General features: G+C 39.2%; 2 protein-coding genes across 3 annotated transcripts in view; one reads left to right on the top strand and one right to left on the bottom strand.

The window, feature by feature from the left end:
* The window catches only part of LOC124154653 (thyroid adenoma-associated protein homolog), a 36,493-nt gene extending 32,026 nt beyond the window's left edge, over positions 1-4,467 (bottom strand). Inside the window, exon 1 of the mRNA XM_046528507.1 lies at positions 4,385-4,467. The gene's annotated coding sequence lies outside the window, so the exon portion shown is untranslated. The remainder of the gene's footprint in view (positions 1-4,384) is intronic.
* Positions 4,457-18,004, top strand: part of LOC124154652 (sortilin-related receptor-like) — a 103,596-nt gene continuing 90,048 nt past the window's right edge. For both annotated transcript variants that reach the window (XM_046528506.1, XM_046528505.1), the window contains exons 1-8: positions 4,457-4,860; positions 5,072-5,314; positions 5,595-5,756; positions 5,839-6,090; positions 6,201-6,460; positions 13,457-13,664; positions 14,470-14,655; positions 14,866-15,139. In XM_046528506.1, coding sequence (XP_046384462.1) covers positions 4,609-4,860; positions 5,072-5,314; positions 5,595-5,756; positions 5,839-6,090; positions 6,201-6,460; positions 13,457-13,664; positions 14,470-14,655; positions 14,866-15,139 — 1,837 coding nt within the window. In that variant the 5' untranslated portion in view covers positions 4,457-4,608. The remainder of the gene's footprint in view (positions 4,861-5,071; positions 5,315-5,594; positions 5,757-5,838; positions 6,091-6,200; positions 6,461-13,456; positions 13,665-14,469; positions 14,656-14,865; positions 15,140-18,004) is intronic.

The raw sequence follows: 18,004 nt of genomic DNA, 5'->3' as shown, positions 1-18,004 counted from the left end.
AGTAGTTAGGAGTTTTACATCATCTATGGTTACCAATGCATGCATGAGGAAAAGAGCTCAGGGAAACATCTCTTAATAATCGCCTATGAAAACTGTCTATGGTCGGAAAGTTTCCTTCGTTTGATAAGGTATTAATAATCCTTATTTATGCCAAGCACTACCTGCTAGCAGCCTGCATCTCAGCGGTGCACACATACTCGCCCCAAGGTCACCTAACTCGCCGACAGCGGGAACCAGAATGACGTCACGCGGGATTTTCCCAGCATTCATACCTAGCGATCGCGTTTTCGCGTGCTTGCAAATTTTCGCTTTTCATTTAATCACAAAAAATAGATATCGTCATTTAAAAATTTAAAAGTGTGAAATTCGTACTCCAGGAGTAATAATCTTTCAGGCAGATTTAGGCAATAAAAAAATAATAGGAAACCACCCTATTCATTTCAATGTGAAGTTCTATCGGTTATGCATTCAGAGTGACTACTCTGTGTGCATGTCGACTTGGCTCAAACTTGCTTACGACATGTTCGCACCATAATAACTTGCCCAGACATGGTCTACAGCGTAGTATTGTCACAGGATGCTTTTTAATACACTTAAACACTTTTTTAATCATCGTGATACACTCTTGATTGAGTGATATATGCTTTGGGGTTCCCCTCAAGAGGTTTGAGCAAATGGAAATTCAAGAAAATCCATCAGGATTGGATATTTTATTTTCTGTGCGAATAAAAATAGATTGAGTCCTTAACATTAGTCATGGCATGAATGAATTTTAGGTGAGCTGCCTCTCCGCTCACAGCACACCTCGGAGAGCCACTTGCACAGTGAGACTCTGCAAAGCGTTTCTCGGATGTGGGGGGAAAGAGGGAGGTGTAAGGGAAGGTGGTGAGTGAGGTACTTTTGAACAGATATTTTAATTACAAAATTTCCTAGATAAATATTTGAAATACCGTATTTCTCCGACTGTAGTCCCCCCCCCCCCCTAATTTTGAGGCTTCAGTTTCGGGTAAAGTTAAAAAAATGCGTTTGAATATAGTCCCCCCCTTTACTTTTACCACAAGTATTTTTGGAAAAAAAGGGGGGACTATATTCAGACGAATACGATATTAATAACTATGTATTATATTGTATTAATCACATATTCTGTAATCACAATATGTACGCAACAGGTGATATAACTTACCATCTCTGCCGTTACGTTATGTAATATATTTAATATTTACATTAATGTATTTCGTCTCCTATGCTTAATTATGACAACAAATTTAAAAAATTCATTGTAACAAACTAACCATTGTAACTATGTTAACTATTCATGATGCTTTTCTCCATTAATCTCAGTTGTTTGTGCTAGAACAAATTTTCATTTTTGCCTCAAATTACAGCAGACTCCTGATTATCTGGGTGCAGCTTATCCGTACACAATTTTCATTCTCTTTTAATGTTTTCTGCGATCTTAATGAAAAATAAAATCCGACGCAAAATCACCAGAATGACTGCATTTTAATGCTGGGCTCCACCGGGCTTATTATTTTCATTAGAATCCCCTTCATATAATGGAATTATTTTATTTACTTGCTGACCAGGAATGTTTCAAGTTTAGTTGGTCATCTGCTCAAATATTGAAAATTACGATAAGCGACGGGTGAAAAAACTCTTGATAAATTGAAAAGATTTTCAACAGATAACCGATTGTAAGTCAAGAAAAATGTTATCCATGATCTTTAAATGTATGCTTCAATCGCAAATGCGCAATCATTGCCGTGGTCTCGCATGCTGTTGATTAGAACCCAAGAGAACCGGAAATCTCGTCTCGCTCAGGCTTGTTAACGCCGTTACTAATCAAGGTCTGACTGGAGAGGAAGGGATTTGTAAAAGTGAAGGCAGCGGGCGAAGTGGAAGCAGAGACGAAGGAAGTAGAGATTGCATGAGTCATAACCAGACAATTGCTGGCATGGATACTCTAGAACCGCTGCTGCACGATGCCGCGATCGCTCGCTTGCTGCATTCACAGGAACTCCATGTATCCGTTTTCCAATGCCTCCCAGTGCGCGACTGCACTCTGTGATCAAATAAGGATTTAATGGCTGGCTTAAATAAGGATTATTAATGTCTTATCAAACAAAGGAAACTTTCCGACCTTAGCCAGTTTTAATAGGTGATTATTAAGAGATGTTTCCCTGAGCTCTTTTCCTCATGCATGCATTGGTAACCACAGATGATGTAAAACTCCTAACTACTCATATAGAAACTAGGTCCCTGTGACGTCACGTGGAGTGGAATCGCATGGGCGCCAATCTGGCCTTTTTCAAAGACTTAAAATTGACCATTGCCATTCGTCTAAACTGGGATTTCTAAAACCAAATAATTTGTATATTATGAATATACTATTGGTGGGAAACGAATCACAATCACTGCCTTTCGTTTTCTTTGATGAAGGAAACTACCCTATTACCGATACCATGGCACATCTAATTTACACTTTGATTACTCTGTGTCACATTCTTGGCAAATTTTGTAAAGATGCTTTTGACGAACTAAGTCAAGGAATAACTTTAGAAATAAATATTATGGATGTGAAAAAAGGGAAATTCAGAGCCCTAAGTAGTAAGCAATATCTATGACTGAACTTTCTCTTCCACAGGTTTGCCTCTGGACAATTGTAAACTGTATATGTACTAACTAGAGAAAGTTTTAATGTCACATGACTCATGAATCAATGAGTCATTGATTATAAATATTGATCATCACAATATGAATTTAGAAAATCCATGTCCACTATCACAGCTACATACCTAAGTATAAACAAAATATTGTCAGACCAATAAAATAAAGTAGAATCTCTTGTTTTACCATTGCATTTCTTCAAAACCTTCGAGTGTGTCAATCGCCACTCATGGATAAAAGTCCACATCAAATTTTAGTGGATATCCAGCAAATATTGTGGATATCCACTATTATTTGAGGATATCCACATGGCTTATAGTGGATGTCCACAATACAAATGTGGATCCACTTAAAGTTAATGCAGATGTCTGCCATACATTTGTTGATCAATTTACACAGAATGTGGATGTCCACCTTTGTAAGTGGATGCTTAGACATATCCTCTTAACTTGAGTAATAGTTATCCACATTTTTTGCGGATTATTGGTATATGAACCAACAAAAAATAATTGATAGATCCACATTTTAGTGGTTATCCACAACAAGACTATGGTTATCCAAATTCTTGTGTTGGAGGTCCACCACCACGAAAGGAATGTGGAGATTCACTATCAAGAATGTGGATATCTACATTGAATAATTATTAACTTTGAAGAAAACAGCACTTTGAAATCAAGTATCAATCATGGTAGTCAGAAGAAAGAGAAATAATTGGTCAATGAGAGAGCTAATAGTTCCATGTTGAGTGAATGGCACAATCATTTTATATCAAAGACTAAATTGTTCTACTTAGGGCTGGCAGTAATGAAGTGCTATGGTCAATTTACTGAGGAGTTTTGCGCCCATTTCATTTTTAGCAACCTTTTTTTGTGCCCTTTACCCTGTGCTCATGTTGTTTTTAAAATCCAAAAGAGGATACTGAGTCTGATGGGCATTGTACACCTCAGGGCTCCATTTCGCCATCTTTTCATAAAACTTTGTTCCCCTGATTCCCTGTGTATACATGTTCAGTACAATTGCTTGAGATGAACACAATATTGCTTTATATGCTACCCATGATAGCATCCACAACCGCATTACACTAGGACCTGTCATAATTTACATATGAAATTTATAAGATCAAACAAGTCCAGTTTTACTCCCATGAGGACATGGAATTCATTCATATTGTATAACAAGCTTCCTCAAGACACAATGAGTGTTGAAAAGATGTCCAATTTTCAATTTAAAGAGAAGGAATTTACATAATACATTAATTTTATTCTATTGATGAATTTTTGACTAAAACCATGTTTTGTATGGATGTTGTGTATAGCAATTGAACAATTACGTACAGCATATGAGGGAACATGTATGCGCATAGATCCTCAGGAAAATAAAAACTATTATTATTAAAACTCTCTATATTTGATGCATGCAAGATTCCAGCCTTCATTCATCCAGTTGGAACGGAAAGCTTTATTCCAGCTGGATTTTGGCTTGCATGACAAGTTGAGAGGGAATCCAGCATGCCAATTATAAATGAAATGAGGAAGGCATTTGGTAGATTATTTATGAATAAACAAAGCCTAAACAACGCAGTAATTAAAACGTACTATATTGTAACACGTATTATAATTCAATATAATTAGAGTAAATATTATATGCTACAGGGTAATGTTTTTCACCAGTACCACCCCATTATCACCGATCATAACATTGTAAACAACCAACCGACCTTGATGGTAACACGTCAATGTCACGAGACCACTGGAGTTCAGACTGCGCTTCAGACATTAGTCATCAACTTGATCGTCATGTCAGTCTTTGTCCCTCTGCCATGCGTGTATGATGAATAAGCGTGGTGAAAAAGTAGTGGTAGCGACGGCTTGAAGTTTAAAAGTTTTCTGTTGCGGAAGTTGTGAGCTGCGTTAGTCATTTAGTCGTGTTTAGTCGGGAAAAATGGCTTCCCCCGGGAGGTTGATATGTATTTTCATCCTCTTGACAATTGAGTTATTGTCGGCAGTAGCAGATTTAGAAGGACCGAGGATTAAACATTTGTATGTGAAAAACACGAAGGTCACTCATGGTCGAAGTTTTATTTTCAATAGAGACTCTTCTGCGGAGGGTGGCCCCATAAACGGGGACAATGTCGAGCCACAGCTAGAGCGCTTTAAAAGAGCGTCTAGCTTTTCTGACGGGATAAATTCAGTGGTATGTTCGTTAAAAATGTATCTCAAGGTTCTATAATAATGTCTAATATTATGCTTAGAATATTGCCAGAAATAGGATTTCCTAATGGCGTAGTGTTGTGTGGTGATCAGCTGTCACTCAAACATTTCATATTGTGTGTGTATAATTATGGACATAAGGGAAGTGGTTGGTCGTTATTTACCATTGGCACCCTTATCCGCATCGTTTTCAGGTCAATAAGCTGAACGACAGTCACCAGCAGCTAATGGTGCATTGGGCTGGTGAAGGATCTGATGTCATCATTTGTCTCGCCAGGGACCCAACTCCTGTTCGCGGCAAACCATCGTCCGTTTTTATTTCTTATGATTACGGAACTAATTTTGAAAATAAAACCCATTTCTTTTCGTTACAAGACCAGTCAGGTGACTACGCTACTCTGGATAAATTCTACAATCATCCCAAGTATAATACGCATGTGAGTGCACAGAATATCTAAATAGGTTTAGCCATGAAGAAATGTTCTCCAGTACGACCCAATTCAATTCATACTGTGTGTGAACCATTCAGTGTTGTCATATGGATAAAAGTTAGGGTAAAGGTTCTGTTTTGTCCAATTACGTATTGGAATACGAGCTTACTCTACTTTATGAAGTATGGGACTTGCATTCACTAAAGGACTCCCTATGGTTCATACACTGTGAATTTGAATCCAATCCATTCTCTAATTGTAATGTTCTTCAAATTGTTATTTGCAGTGTGTTTTTATAGACAGCACGAACAAGGTTATATTTTCAACCACAAACCATGGAAAGTACTTTGAAATGGTTAAGTTGAAATTCCATCCCACTGATATATCTTTTAATGAAGAAGAACCACTCACTTTTCTGGCTTATGACAAAATTGACCCTCAGAAAAAGGTATTGTTATTCTTTATTGTTTTCTTGACAAAAGCTGGGAAGAGAGTCTGTTGCAACACATCTGTAAAATCTTATGTTACAGCTGTGGGTCACAAAAGATTTTGGAAGCACTTGGACCCTCGTTCAAGAATATGTGAAAGCCTACTTTTGGTCAAACCTCCCTGGAGAGAAACAACTTTTGTATGTGGAAAGAGAGGAACCCACCGGCTCTTCAACTGTTCTTTCTTCACCATCATACTTTCAAGATGAGGAGCTCACCAAGGTTGTCCTCAAGGATGTGGAGGACTTTGAAGTTCGGGAAGATTTTATGTTTGCTACTAAAAAGGCTGGAGAGGTCAGAGTTGTTATTCATATTATTATTAAAATATGGCATTTTATTTATTTGAGTTAATTGCTAATTGAAATTGGCGAATATATGCTGATGGTTAATTTTTCACTTTTCAGAAAAATCTGGACCTTTATATATCCCATAAGAGGAAACCTTTTGTGAAGGCTGTATTTCACTCTGAAACGAATAACTTAAATTATCACGTAGCTGAAGTGTCAGATGGGCAAGTTTTTGTGGCAGTTGACCATGATAGTGATGGGCAAGTCAATTTATATGTGTCTGACAGAGTCACTGAGCATGGTATGCTGTTCACCCTCTCTCTACCGAAGATATTCTGCTTCTTCCCCCATAGCACCTGGAAAGACTCATGGCTCAAGTAAGTGTCTTAAGCAGCTGGAATTGTGGGGCAATTATCTGTACAAAAGATCTCAGCTGTGGGGAGGTCATTATTGTGTAGCTATTTCTGATCATTAGGGCTCCTCATGAAAATGAGTGAGCCATGATTCAAAGTTTTGCAAATTCCAAAGAATAGTAAAATAAAATTATGATGATGACTGTTCTGTTCTCGATATCACTGTTTCCTGAGCTGTGAGAGGAGATGCCAAAAAACGTGGTACCAATATTTTTAGCTCAAAAATCAATTACATAACTTTTATTTAGCATAGTTTACATCAAATACTTTTAATAGTTTGAAGTTATGGATCCATGTGTTTTTTATGTCACTCCAACGAAAATCATTGACAGCTTTTGAAAAGTAAGCAATGAAAACAAAAAACATGAATGAAAATGGGAACAGAGAACCAATGCCAGGAACCAAGCTGGAGTTGGATTTGAATAAAATTAGGACCGACCCATCCTTAACCCTTTGCTTGCGGACGTTGTTTAAACACTGCATGAATTGTCTGTCACATATGGACGAATTGTGTTTTTATAGAGCGTGAATTTTTCATTCCCAGTGAATGTAATATGTAAACACGGCATTACAGTCATGTACGCCAAAAGGGTACCAGTTATCATTAGGGACTCCATCTCACAAGAGGTCCGACCCTTCCTAATTGTTCGATGGGGATTATCTTGACACTTTCCCATACTAAAATTTCCCCTCAGATGGGTTTTCATGGTCAATTTTTTGTTTACGTGTCACCAAAATAACGAAAAAGATATTGCATTTATCAAAAATTATGTATAGCTAAAAACTGCAGTCTTGATATGAGTTCTAAGCATCTCCAAATTTTTAACAGAATTATATTGTTTACATTATAGGAGTTTGATGTTAAACTTTAATGGTTGATTGATATTAGCAAACTTAGAGAATAATATGTTTAGAATCTACGTTGAGAAATATTCTCTTGGGCTACAACCTTGTCGCTGTGGAAAGGCTCGAGCGTTCCTATGACCCCTAGAGCTGCACTGTAGGGATTAATGCTAAATTACTCCCGTTAGGGCCACCCATGCCAGATAGGTCGAAGAGTAGGGGCAGACAAAAAGTAGCCCACGTGATGGTGTCACGTAAAAAAACACTGCTGGAATGGAAGTGGGAAACCCTACCAACTATCTATTCCCTGAAAACATGGAATACAACCAAATGAGCCTCGGAAATTCATTGAATGGGACCCTTCCACAAAGGGTGGGTGTCATTCACGGCAGCAAGGTTGGCAAGGTCCTCAGGGTTGTCAACATGAGAAATCCTTGCAGAGACCCCTACATCGCCAGCAGCAATCAAGAAAGAAGACCAAGAAGATGGAGAAGAAGAAGGCAGCAATAAATGTAGGGACATGGAATGTGAGGACAATGATGAGGGCAGGGAAGCCAGAAAACATCAAAAATGAAATGAAGAAAGGGAGGATAGATATTTTAGGATTATGCGAAGTGAGGTGGAAGGATGGTGGGGACTATTGGAGTGATGGGTATGGGGTTGTATAAAGTGGTGGGGAAGAAAGTCAGTGAGGGGTAGCTTTGGTATTAAATGGGAAAATGGGAAAGCGTGTGCTAGGTATAGACCATGTAAGCAATAGGATTCCGATGGTAGAAATTGAGGCGCGACCCACCAACCTTGTTCTGGTTCAAGTTTACATGCCCCATAGTAATCACACAGATGGCAAATTAAATGAGGTATTTTAACATCTTGAGGAAATACTTACTATTAGAGAAACTCTGAGTAAGAAAACTATGGTAGTGATGGGGGACTGGAACGCCTCAGTCGGGGAGGGGAGGGATGGACACAAAATAGGGGAATTTGGACTAGGAATGCGGAACGACAGGGGAGAGAAAGCAGCAGAATTTTGCAGGAGAAACAAATTGTCCATCTCAAACACGTGGTTCAATCATCACGAAGGGCAAAGGTACATCTGGAAATATCCAGGGGATGAGGAGAGATAACTGATGGACTACATCATGGTAAGACAAAGGTTTAGGAATAGTATGAAATACTCATGCAGCTTCCCCGCAGCACAGCAGAAAAATGGAATGTAGAAGCTTTGAAGGGGTCTATGAGGAGGGAACATCAGGCAGGGGTGCCGACTTACAAAAAATATTGGGGGGGCCCAAACCGGGGACCTTGCCCCGGTAAATTTTATAAGGAGTGAATTTGAAGTTTTTTAAGCATTTATAACAGTCATATGATTAACATTAGAACCCTGATTACTCGAATCTCGATATCTGGACACTCCGGGGAAAATTCACTTGCCTGACATATTTTTTCCTCACATCTGTAACGAATTTTTGGGGGGGCTCGGGCCCCCTCAGACCCCATGGAGTTGGCGCCACTGACATCAGGAACTTGTGGAAAAAAGTATCCAGGAGATTGAATATGCACATAATGTTGAGGAAGTGTGGGATAATATTAAAATGGGAATCGTCAAAGCTGCTGAGAAGTCAATTTGCTACGCTGACGGCAGAAGGATAAAGAAGCCTTGGGTTACTGAGGCAATGGTAAAACAAATGGAGGAGAGCGGAAGTGGAAGAACGTGGACACAGAGCAGGGCAAAAGGAAGTATAGGGAACTTAATAATTGATTACGACATGAAACTAAGAGGGCAAGGGAGGCTTGGTGGAAAAGGCTGTGAGGAAATGGAGAAGTTCCCGAAGGAAGGAGGGGTAGGTGCATTTTATGCCAATGTTAAGTCGCTATGGGGTGGTAAAATAGGACAAGCCATGTCTAAAATTAAGGCTAAAGAAAGGAGGATGCTAACCAAACGAGAGGAGGTGCAGAGTAGAGGGAAGGAATACATGGAAAATCTGTGTGACGGAAGGAACAGGCCAGAGAAACTAACTTTAGAGGAGGAAAGTGCAGTGGAGGAGGATGGTTTTGGGCTGGTGATCTTAGATTCGGAAATCGAGAGAGCACTTTGTGATATGAAGGCAAGGAAAGCAGTGGGCGTGGACAGTATCCCGTGTGAGCTTCTGAAGAGTGTAGGGAGGGATAGTAAGCACATGTTTTCCAATTAGTATGCAGGATCTGTGAGGAAGGATGTCGGCCAGAGGATATTGTGAAGACGGTTTTATTTCTGCTACTGAGAAAGAAGAAAGCTGTGGAATGCGGAGATTACTGGACTATTAGCCTAATATCTCACGTGGCGAGAGTGGTACTGAGGATATTGTACAGACGAATGGAGGTGAGGGCAAACGAGTATTTGGGTGAAGATCAGTTTGGTTGTAGAAAAGGGAAGTCAACTCGTGATGCAATGGTGATAATGAGATCCCTGATGGAGAGGAACCTAGAATATGACCAGGACAAGTATGCCTGTTTTGTGGATTTTTAAAAAGCATTTGATAGAGTGAACTGGGTAAAGTTAATAGATATTCTCAAGAAAATAGGTGTACAGTAAAACTTTGATTTTACACACTTTGATTTTACATCAAGTCTCGTTTTTACGCAGCGACACTCAAGTCCGGCCGGAAAGCATAGGGAATTGCTATGGTGAAACTTCGATTTTACATCTTTTCTTGATTTTACGCAGTTTTTCAATTTTGCACAGCATAACCCCAGCCCCAAAGATGCCGCTAATCTTGATTTTACGCAGTTGTCTTTCGACTTGTTTTGAAAATCCCGACTGGAGCAATATGAAGGTAGGTTATTTATTCGTCTCAGTGAGTTGCAAAAATGAATACAGGAACGGTTGAAATGGCGTCGCGCTGTTGAGCGTGAAACTAAAAACATCGCGAATCTAATTATTGCTTCCCCCTGCACCCTCTCAGTAATATTTCAGTCTCCTTTACAAACGCGAATATCGCTCTTTGTTCAAATTTGCTGTAGAAGGATATCGGAACCTAAAACTTACGGCAATCGCCATGTATGTGTAACTACTTTTGATTAAGACAGATGCTCGCCGGAGATATTAACATTATCACCTTTTGTATATAATTCGACTTATTGATCGACGCTGTTTATAGCATATTTATTGTAATTTCAGTAGATGGTCGTTAATCTGGAATTTCCATCGCCCCAGTGAAATATAATGGCGTAATGAGCCGTTAAAAATCCTCCTGTGCCAAAATTTTTGCTTCCAAGGTGATCCAAAAAAGATAGTGGTACTTCTAGTATGGACGTAAGTCGATGGTGAAAGCAGCATGCGTTGTCTCATTCCGCGGGCTAACCCCACATCTGCGGGACGAATGGAGGCGAGGGAAAGTTGCTTGCGTGGCGCACTTATCAGAACCGACTCAACTTGTATCTCATTGTCAGTGGGTTTAAATTAAACATGATTGGAACTTGAATAGCTAATAGCTTAACTCCGCTAGGAGGCAAGCGATTATTTTTAACGGAGCAGAATTTAATGCCCTCGGAGAATAACTCGCGTCGTCAATCATGATGTAATCATTGAAGTCAAATTCAAGACGCGAGTGATAAGGCAGTCCCTTTAAACTCAGGAATGGCTTAGCACCATTAAATCGAAATACAAAAAGTGTCAGGTGTTTTTATCAGATATGGGGAAGCAAAATATTACGTGAAGATGAGTCAAACGGCTTGTAAGTCGAAGGTCCCGGCTTTGGAGTGTAGAGCTTTACGATCTGGAAACGTTTGATTTCATGTGCGCTGTTCATTCTTTTCAATTTCCACAGGGAAGAATGACGCCTCGGTAGCTTAACTGGCTAAAGCACTCGGCCGGAAATCGAGGGATCCGGGTTCGAATCCCGGTCAAGGCGAATGATTTTTTCTCTGTGGAATTTTCGCACAATTGTGCATTGCGGGTGACTCCCGTAAAGTTATCACCGTGGCTAGTCCCGGTATACTTAAATTTGAATTCGCGGAAGAATGCCGACAGAACAGCTATACCCCGGTAGATTCAATCTACTACTGCTAAAATTTCATTGGAAAATGCTTCTTTAATACGTAAAAATTATAGAGGGAAAACTGTTCCGGACTATTAATCATTTTTTTTATTCACCACTGGCGGCATGACGGTAGTTGCACGGTTATTTAAATAGCTCACTTTAAAAAAGTTATCTAAACACCGGAAAAATCTAAATTTCCGAATATTTCGGGTCCTGTGTGCTCCGTATTATCTATGGTATGCTATTTGGAAGGAGGTAACCGACAGCTGGGGTCATTAGCGCCATGAAGTAAGGGCTGGGAGGATAGGAAACCTATGTTGTCATTAGCCAGGTTGTAATGATAGGCTCCAAAGGGACCAAGACTTAACGTTCCATCTGCTGGACTGAGTGGTATAATGGAAGTGCTCTCCACATTACACTCAATTATGGATAGGGCCATCTCTGATAAGTTTCTGCTACTGCCAGGACTTGAACCCAGGCTCACAGGGTGTAAAGCCTTTGTGATGTTTTAGCAAAATTTTGCTCCCTGTTAACGGGGTTAATTTTGATGACTTTCCTCAGATACCTCATTTCTTCAATCTCCAATCTTTGTTTGTCTGCAGGTGGTTAAACAGATTTCCTGAAAACTGCTTTTAATGAGAATATTTTTGAAAATTAGCTTCTCTGCGAGCATTTAGTGTCACCATTCCGAAATTTCTCGTGGATAACAGAAGTAATCTTAGTACCAGAAATGCTAGCAATGTTCCCATGTTGTTCAAACATGGGAAACAGTATTTTTTTGTGACGTTCTTTTAAATTTCCTTTGTTTTCACGTCTTTTTCCAAGTTTAACTAATAATTAAGAGATTGAAGGGCCAATATACGCTTTGAATACTATGAATTTCCCCTTCCATTAACAAAAAGATCATGTAGAATGATTTGGAGCTTTCCCGGCAAATGTTGTTGATGAAGTCTTCACGGGAAATCAGCCGGGTAAGGATGGACATTACTGCCAACATTTCAGCGGCCTTCTCTGCCATCGTCTTCAATTTTGCCCTGAAGATGATTGCAGAGAAGGCCATTGAAACGTTGGCAACAATGTCCGTCCTTACCTGGCTGATTTCCCATGGAGACTTCATCAGCAAAAAACATCATGTATTTCTTTGCGGGTTACTTTCATGCGCTCCATTTTTTTCTCATTTGAATTATCAGCAGTTTAAATCACTTGACAAGTAAATCGAAATTACAATAACGTTCCCTGGATGATACAGAGTGTCAATGAGATATTTAACGTGGAAAATGTACGTTTTTATCATTACAAGATACTCTTCTCTACCAGTAGTGGTAGTTTTGGCCTCAACACTGAAATTTCAAGATCTAGGGAAAATGAACCCTGGTTCTTCACTTCTGTGGCACAAGTACTGAGATCCTTTCACACTCACGAAGATAAAATGACTAATTTTGTCGGTAAAATCGTGAAATGGAATATTTTTCACCCAATTGGGAAGAAGCATTCGTGGAAAAAAACCGTACAGGCTACTTCGTAGAAACCGCTTGTACTGATGTCGAAGAGAAGCGATCCTCAAAAGTCAAAAACCCAAGACCGAGGCAATGAAGTAATAGGCAGCATTTCTACAAATGAAAAGCTATGTATCGATTACAAAACTTCTTAAACACTAGATAAAAATCATAACTTCGAGGTTAGGTTTATGGTCACAATAGGGATTAATGGTGCTCCGCTTCTTGTGTTGCCCTTCAGTGTTTGAGCTAATAAGAGCCATAAAAGGCATAGAAGAGTGCGGATAGCAGAATATGCGAGTGCATAGCGGTTAGAATTGGGGTTTTCAAGAATTAGAATATATTTATTTGCAGCCGCCCACTTCCCTAGACAAGCTTCTGACTTGCCGGCGCAATCGTTGAGTCCATTATGTATGTGTTGTGAAGGTAATTGTACTGTTTCTCAAAAATTGGAACAATAAGATTAATATAGAATGTTAAATGTATGCAAGTTTAGAAAACTATAATTTTGTCTCACTTTTAGCGAATTATCCTCGCCCATAACTAAGTCTTTTTTTTTCATAGGAAATTTTTACTAATGCCTTTTTTTAATTGCATTCTAGCGGTGTGACTGATGAATCTTTTGCTGATTTCCACAAAGTTGAAGGTTTAAGGGGCATATATATAGCTTCTCAAATCTCAAACATATCTGGGACAGGTATAAGACCTGAGCACCTGACAACCGTCATCACATTTGACATGGGTGGTGAGTGGAGGCCCCTCAAGCCTCCAAAAGTTGACAACGAAGGGCAGCCAATTAAGTGTTCAATGGTGAGGGCTTTCTCTACTGTGAAACAAAACAGATTTCACGGCACCTCTATTAGATTCCTTGCTATTCACTTCTAGGGCACTCTTTATTGTTTTGTTTTATATTGTATTGTGTCTTTCACTGAGTGATATGTATTGCCTATGATAATATTTAGAGCTATTTTTGAGGACAATAATCAATCTAATGCCTTAAATCATTTGCATATTATTGTGAATCTATTATCAATTTATTATGAAATTACTGAGCAAATTCCCTGCTTCAAGATTTCTTGTTAAATTTTAGCATTCCAATGTGAGTGATGATGAACGTAAATATCTATCATACTTTGTGCTAGACGCATTTTTAATCAAAGACATGTCTTGCTAAATGTGCCCTATTTTGCTGCTGATTATAATTTTACATCTATGAGCATTATAGATGATTGGATAATACATATATAGAATATCTCACTACTTATTTGTCTGTATTAATTGGTATCAACCGTGTCATGAACTGTATTTTGCATGCCATCGGTTTATGCTTCTAACAAGCCAAAACTGAAACAATTTAGGTTTTTCTGCATAGCTTCAAGCCTTGTTTTTATGCTTATTTTCATGGCAAGTATGAAAAAACATAAAAATTATGATAAATTAAAATAACTTTGAGTACTGCCAGTGCCAGCCTGGGATGGAGGCTACAATATGTATGTCACAATTTAAGACCCAGTGCAAGCCGACATCCTATTGGCTGTAGGTTAAATATCAGAATATCAAATTATAATGGTCAGACCATACTACTTCTACCTTACTGACCTTCCTTGTGTGGTAGGCGGATGGGTGCTCATTACATCTGTCTCAGCGCTTCAACCAGCTGTACCCAGTGACTCGCTCGGTGCCCATCCTGTCGTCCAAATCAGCACCTGGCCTCATCATGGCTACGGGCATCATCGGTAAGTCCCTCAAGGGCCACCCTGGCGTGTTCCTCAGCAGAGATGCAGGACTAACATGGCATCAGGTAAGGACCCTTTCACACACTGCCTAAATGGCATGCATGTTTTTATTATTTATTATTATGTGTGTAATATGTCATACCTACGGCCTGATCTATTTCATTTTCCGGCCAAAGTTATCCTGACCTTCTCACATGCTCATTTGCCTCCTAACCCTTTGCTCATGAGCAGAGTGATACTGGCATTCATTCATGTGTGTAATTTTCTCTTTCCAGTTGTTGAAGGATCATAATTTCTTTAACTTTGGTGATCACGGAGGAGTCCTGGTGGCCGTCAGGTACTTTAAATCCCTTGACGAGACTAGGGAACTAATGTACTCCACTGATGAGGGCGTGACGTGGAAGTCATATGAATTTTACCGGGATGACCTTCGTGTCTATGGACTGATGACAGAGCCAGGGGAGAATACTACCATCTTCACGATGTTTGGCTCAGCCAAGGGACATCACCAGTGGCTCATTGTCAAGGTGGACCTTCGCAATGCATTCAGTGAGTCATCATTTCCTTTAGTTGCTACTATAAGTAATGTTATGGTTTAACCCCTCAACGCCGTCATGCGTACCCAGTACGCGCCCTTTAAATTTCGTATGCCGCCGTCATGCGTACCCAGTACGCTTCCTGACCTACTGTTTATAATATTTTTTCTCCGCCAGATATTGTATGTTAAATTAAAGCTAATTACTCTATCTTTTGAAGAAATTTTTTTTCTTTCCAATAAAATATTCATAGCGGTTTTATGCCTTCAAGATTTTTTAAAAATGCTTCGATAAAATTCCGTTTTAAACCAGCGCCTGGACACTTAGGTCCAAAAACTCATCGCCTTCTTTCAGCTGTTTTATCATGAAAACTTCCGCCTATTCTGCTTGAGAGACGTCTAGAAGGGTCAGCTACTTTAGCTTGAGATACGGTATCTTCTAAGCTCAATGCCATCTCTCCGTCTTCTCCTTGTTTGTCGTCACCGTCGTCGTCGTTTGTCGTCAAAACACGTATAAAAATTTGACTTATCATTTCGCGTGCCATTGGGCGAGATAATATTTTTGAAGTATCCAACGTCATACGAACTGTTTGGACTTGGCCGTCACTCATTACACAATTTAGTACCAAGACTCACAAAAATTGATTTCCTAAAGACAATTCCTGCAGCTGGGAAGAAATCAAAGTCTCAAAGGAGGTGTGCAGTTTGTGCGTAACATGGGGAATGAAGAGTTTGCGTGTACTGTTGTGAAAAATGTGCAGTGGAATTATGTTTGGATTGCTTCAAATCATGTCAGAGCAGATTTTCTAAGGTAAATGATTTGAATATTTGGATATTGACGTTTGAAACATTAGCATGTGATTACCTATATGAAATGATACGGTAATAATGGAACAAAGTCAGAGAAGTGGGCGAAGTGGTAAATTTTCAAGTAGGCGAAACGGGCAATCCTATCGAAAGTATCCAATCTGTTATGAAATTTTCAACCCCAAATAACTAAATTACATCATGTAATTGTATTTTTTAAATGCATGGAATGTTAGAGATCTCGTAGCTTATTCGAAACCAAATAAAAATATTTCAAAATTGAAAATTAATTCATTAGTTCATAAAAAGAGATACATAAAACAATAAATATTTTTTCCAATCGCTCGAAAAATTATTATATAGTAGCGCATTATAGTACGCAAGTTTACAAAAATTTTCAACGATACTGATCGTATATTAAGAAAGATATAAATTATTGAATGATAGTATACCAAAAAGGCGAAGATTTTTAAATCTCATCCGGCCGCTGAGATGGGATTTAATTAAGTGCCTGCCGCGCTTGAGGGGTTTAGATATTCTTCGTCTTCCAATTCCTAATCTCCATGCCTTCCTCATCCCTCATCTAATCCCCTGTCAGCCATTTCTTCCTGCACCCCATGTTTTCTTTTGCCTGAGTCTCCATCACCTTCCCTCTGGGATCTACTGCTTCATTTTCTTCAGGAATCCTTTCCCATTTGCTGCATGTGCCTTTATGGCTTCAGAAGCTGTGTTCTAATATCATCTACTATTTTGTCGCTCATATTCAATATTTCCCTGGTCCTTTAATTTCTACAGTAAACTCTCGATTATTCGAGGAAGGATATTACGAAGTTTTCGATAATACAAAAATTTTTGAAATTACGAACTTCAGGCTCGGTCCCCAGGAGCAAATGGCATTTGTTTATACGAACTACAGCAAAAACTTTGTCTACAAAACTAGTTATTCCGGTGAAAGCAGCAAAAAAATCAATGCTTCTGACTGTGGTGCATGAAAGTGTGAAATCTTAAATGATAGTGCAACTTGGTAGGGAAAGGGTTTGCCTAAAAACTTATGGTAGGAATCAAGGAGAAGTAGGAGTTCAGCAAAAATATTTTGGCTGACACAATTTCCCTATTTACGTGCATGCTCGTAAACATTGCGTCAACAATACTTCGTAATTTAACATGTGAGGAAGGTCAGGTGGGGTATTTCTTACTCCCACTTAAACCCTACATAATTGAATCATTCATATCCAAGAAAATGGTGCAAGTCCATAAAATTGCTCAAATTTCAACATTCTTGCCGGTAAATACACAACCTCGAAGCAATAAATTTTAAATCAACAGTAGGATATATGAGAAATTAAGAGAATTAAGACACTCAGTGATGGAGGAATTATTTTCATTTTAAAGTTTCATTTTAGATGCAAAGTTACATTTCGGAGGGGGGAAAGGTTGGGGAAAACACAGTGTTTGTCAACGACTAGTTGGGGAGATATAGTAAGGATATCACTGATGATTTAATTGTACTTTTCTCGCAAGCCCATATTGAGGGTGAAATGGCTCCTCTATTGCCAATTCAAACAGGGTTTTGAAGATCCTGTGCATTAAGTGTCCGCGTAATTACCTAGCTGTCCATCCATGACAGAGGCTGTGTCTGGCTGTCTTTCATCCTGGAAGCGCTGAATTGTAGTAAGGTATGGGCTTGGACAAAATTCATGACAGAATATGCGAAGGGCTTCAGTCGATGCCTAGCGAGTGTTTAAGCAGCAAAAAGTGGAGTAAAAGCAGTGGACATACATGACAGCAGTGAAGGCAAAGATGAAAGTGAGGAGTATCTTAAATATTGGGCTCTGTTTACCACCAATTAATTTTGTAGGCTAATCATAATGAAGAGGCACTTCCAACTCTAATGATGAACTTTCTTGTAGCACTCCTACCCGTTCCATCATTCCGAGAGATCTTTCTTTCCAAAACCTTTGTTTACTCTCTCCTACAGCCTTTTGTTGACCTTCCTGACACCCAGCTTATGCACCCCAAGCCTCCCTCCACTAGCATTTCTCCCCTTCCCTAGCATTTCCCTGTTATGAGCT

This window comes from Ischnura elegans, chromosome 2 (assembly GCF_921293095.1).
Source record: "Ischnura elegans chromosome 2, ioIscEleg1.1, whole genome shotgun sequence".
Classification (NCBI taxonomy): Eukaryota; Metazoa; Arthropoda; class Insecta; order Odonata; family Coenagrionidae; genus Ischnura; species Ischnura elegans.
The sequence above is the reverse complement of the archived record's forward strand: the minus strand, read 5'-3'. Positions and strand labels throughout refer to the sequence as shown.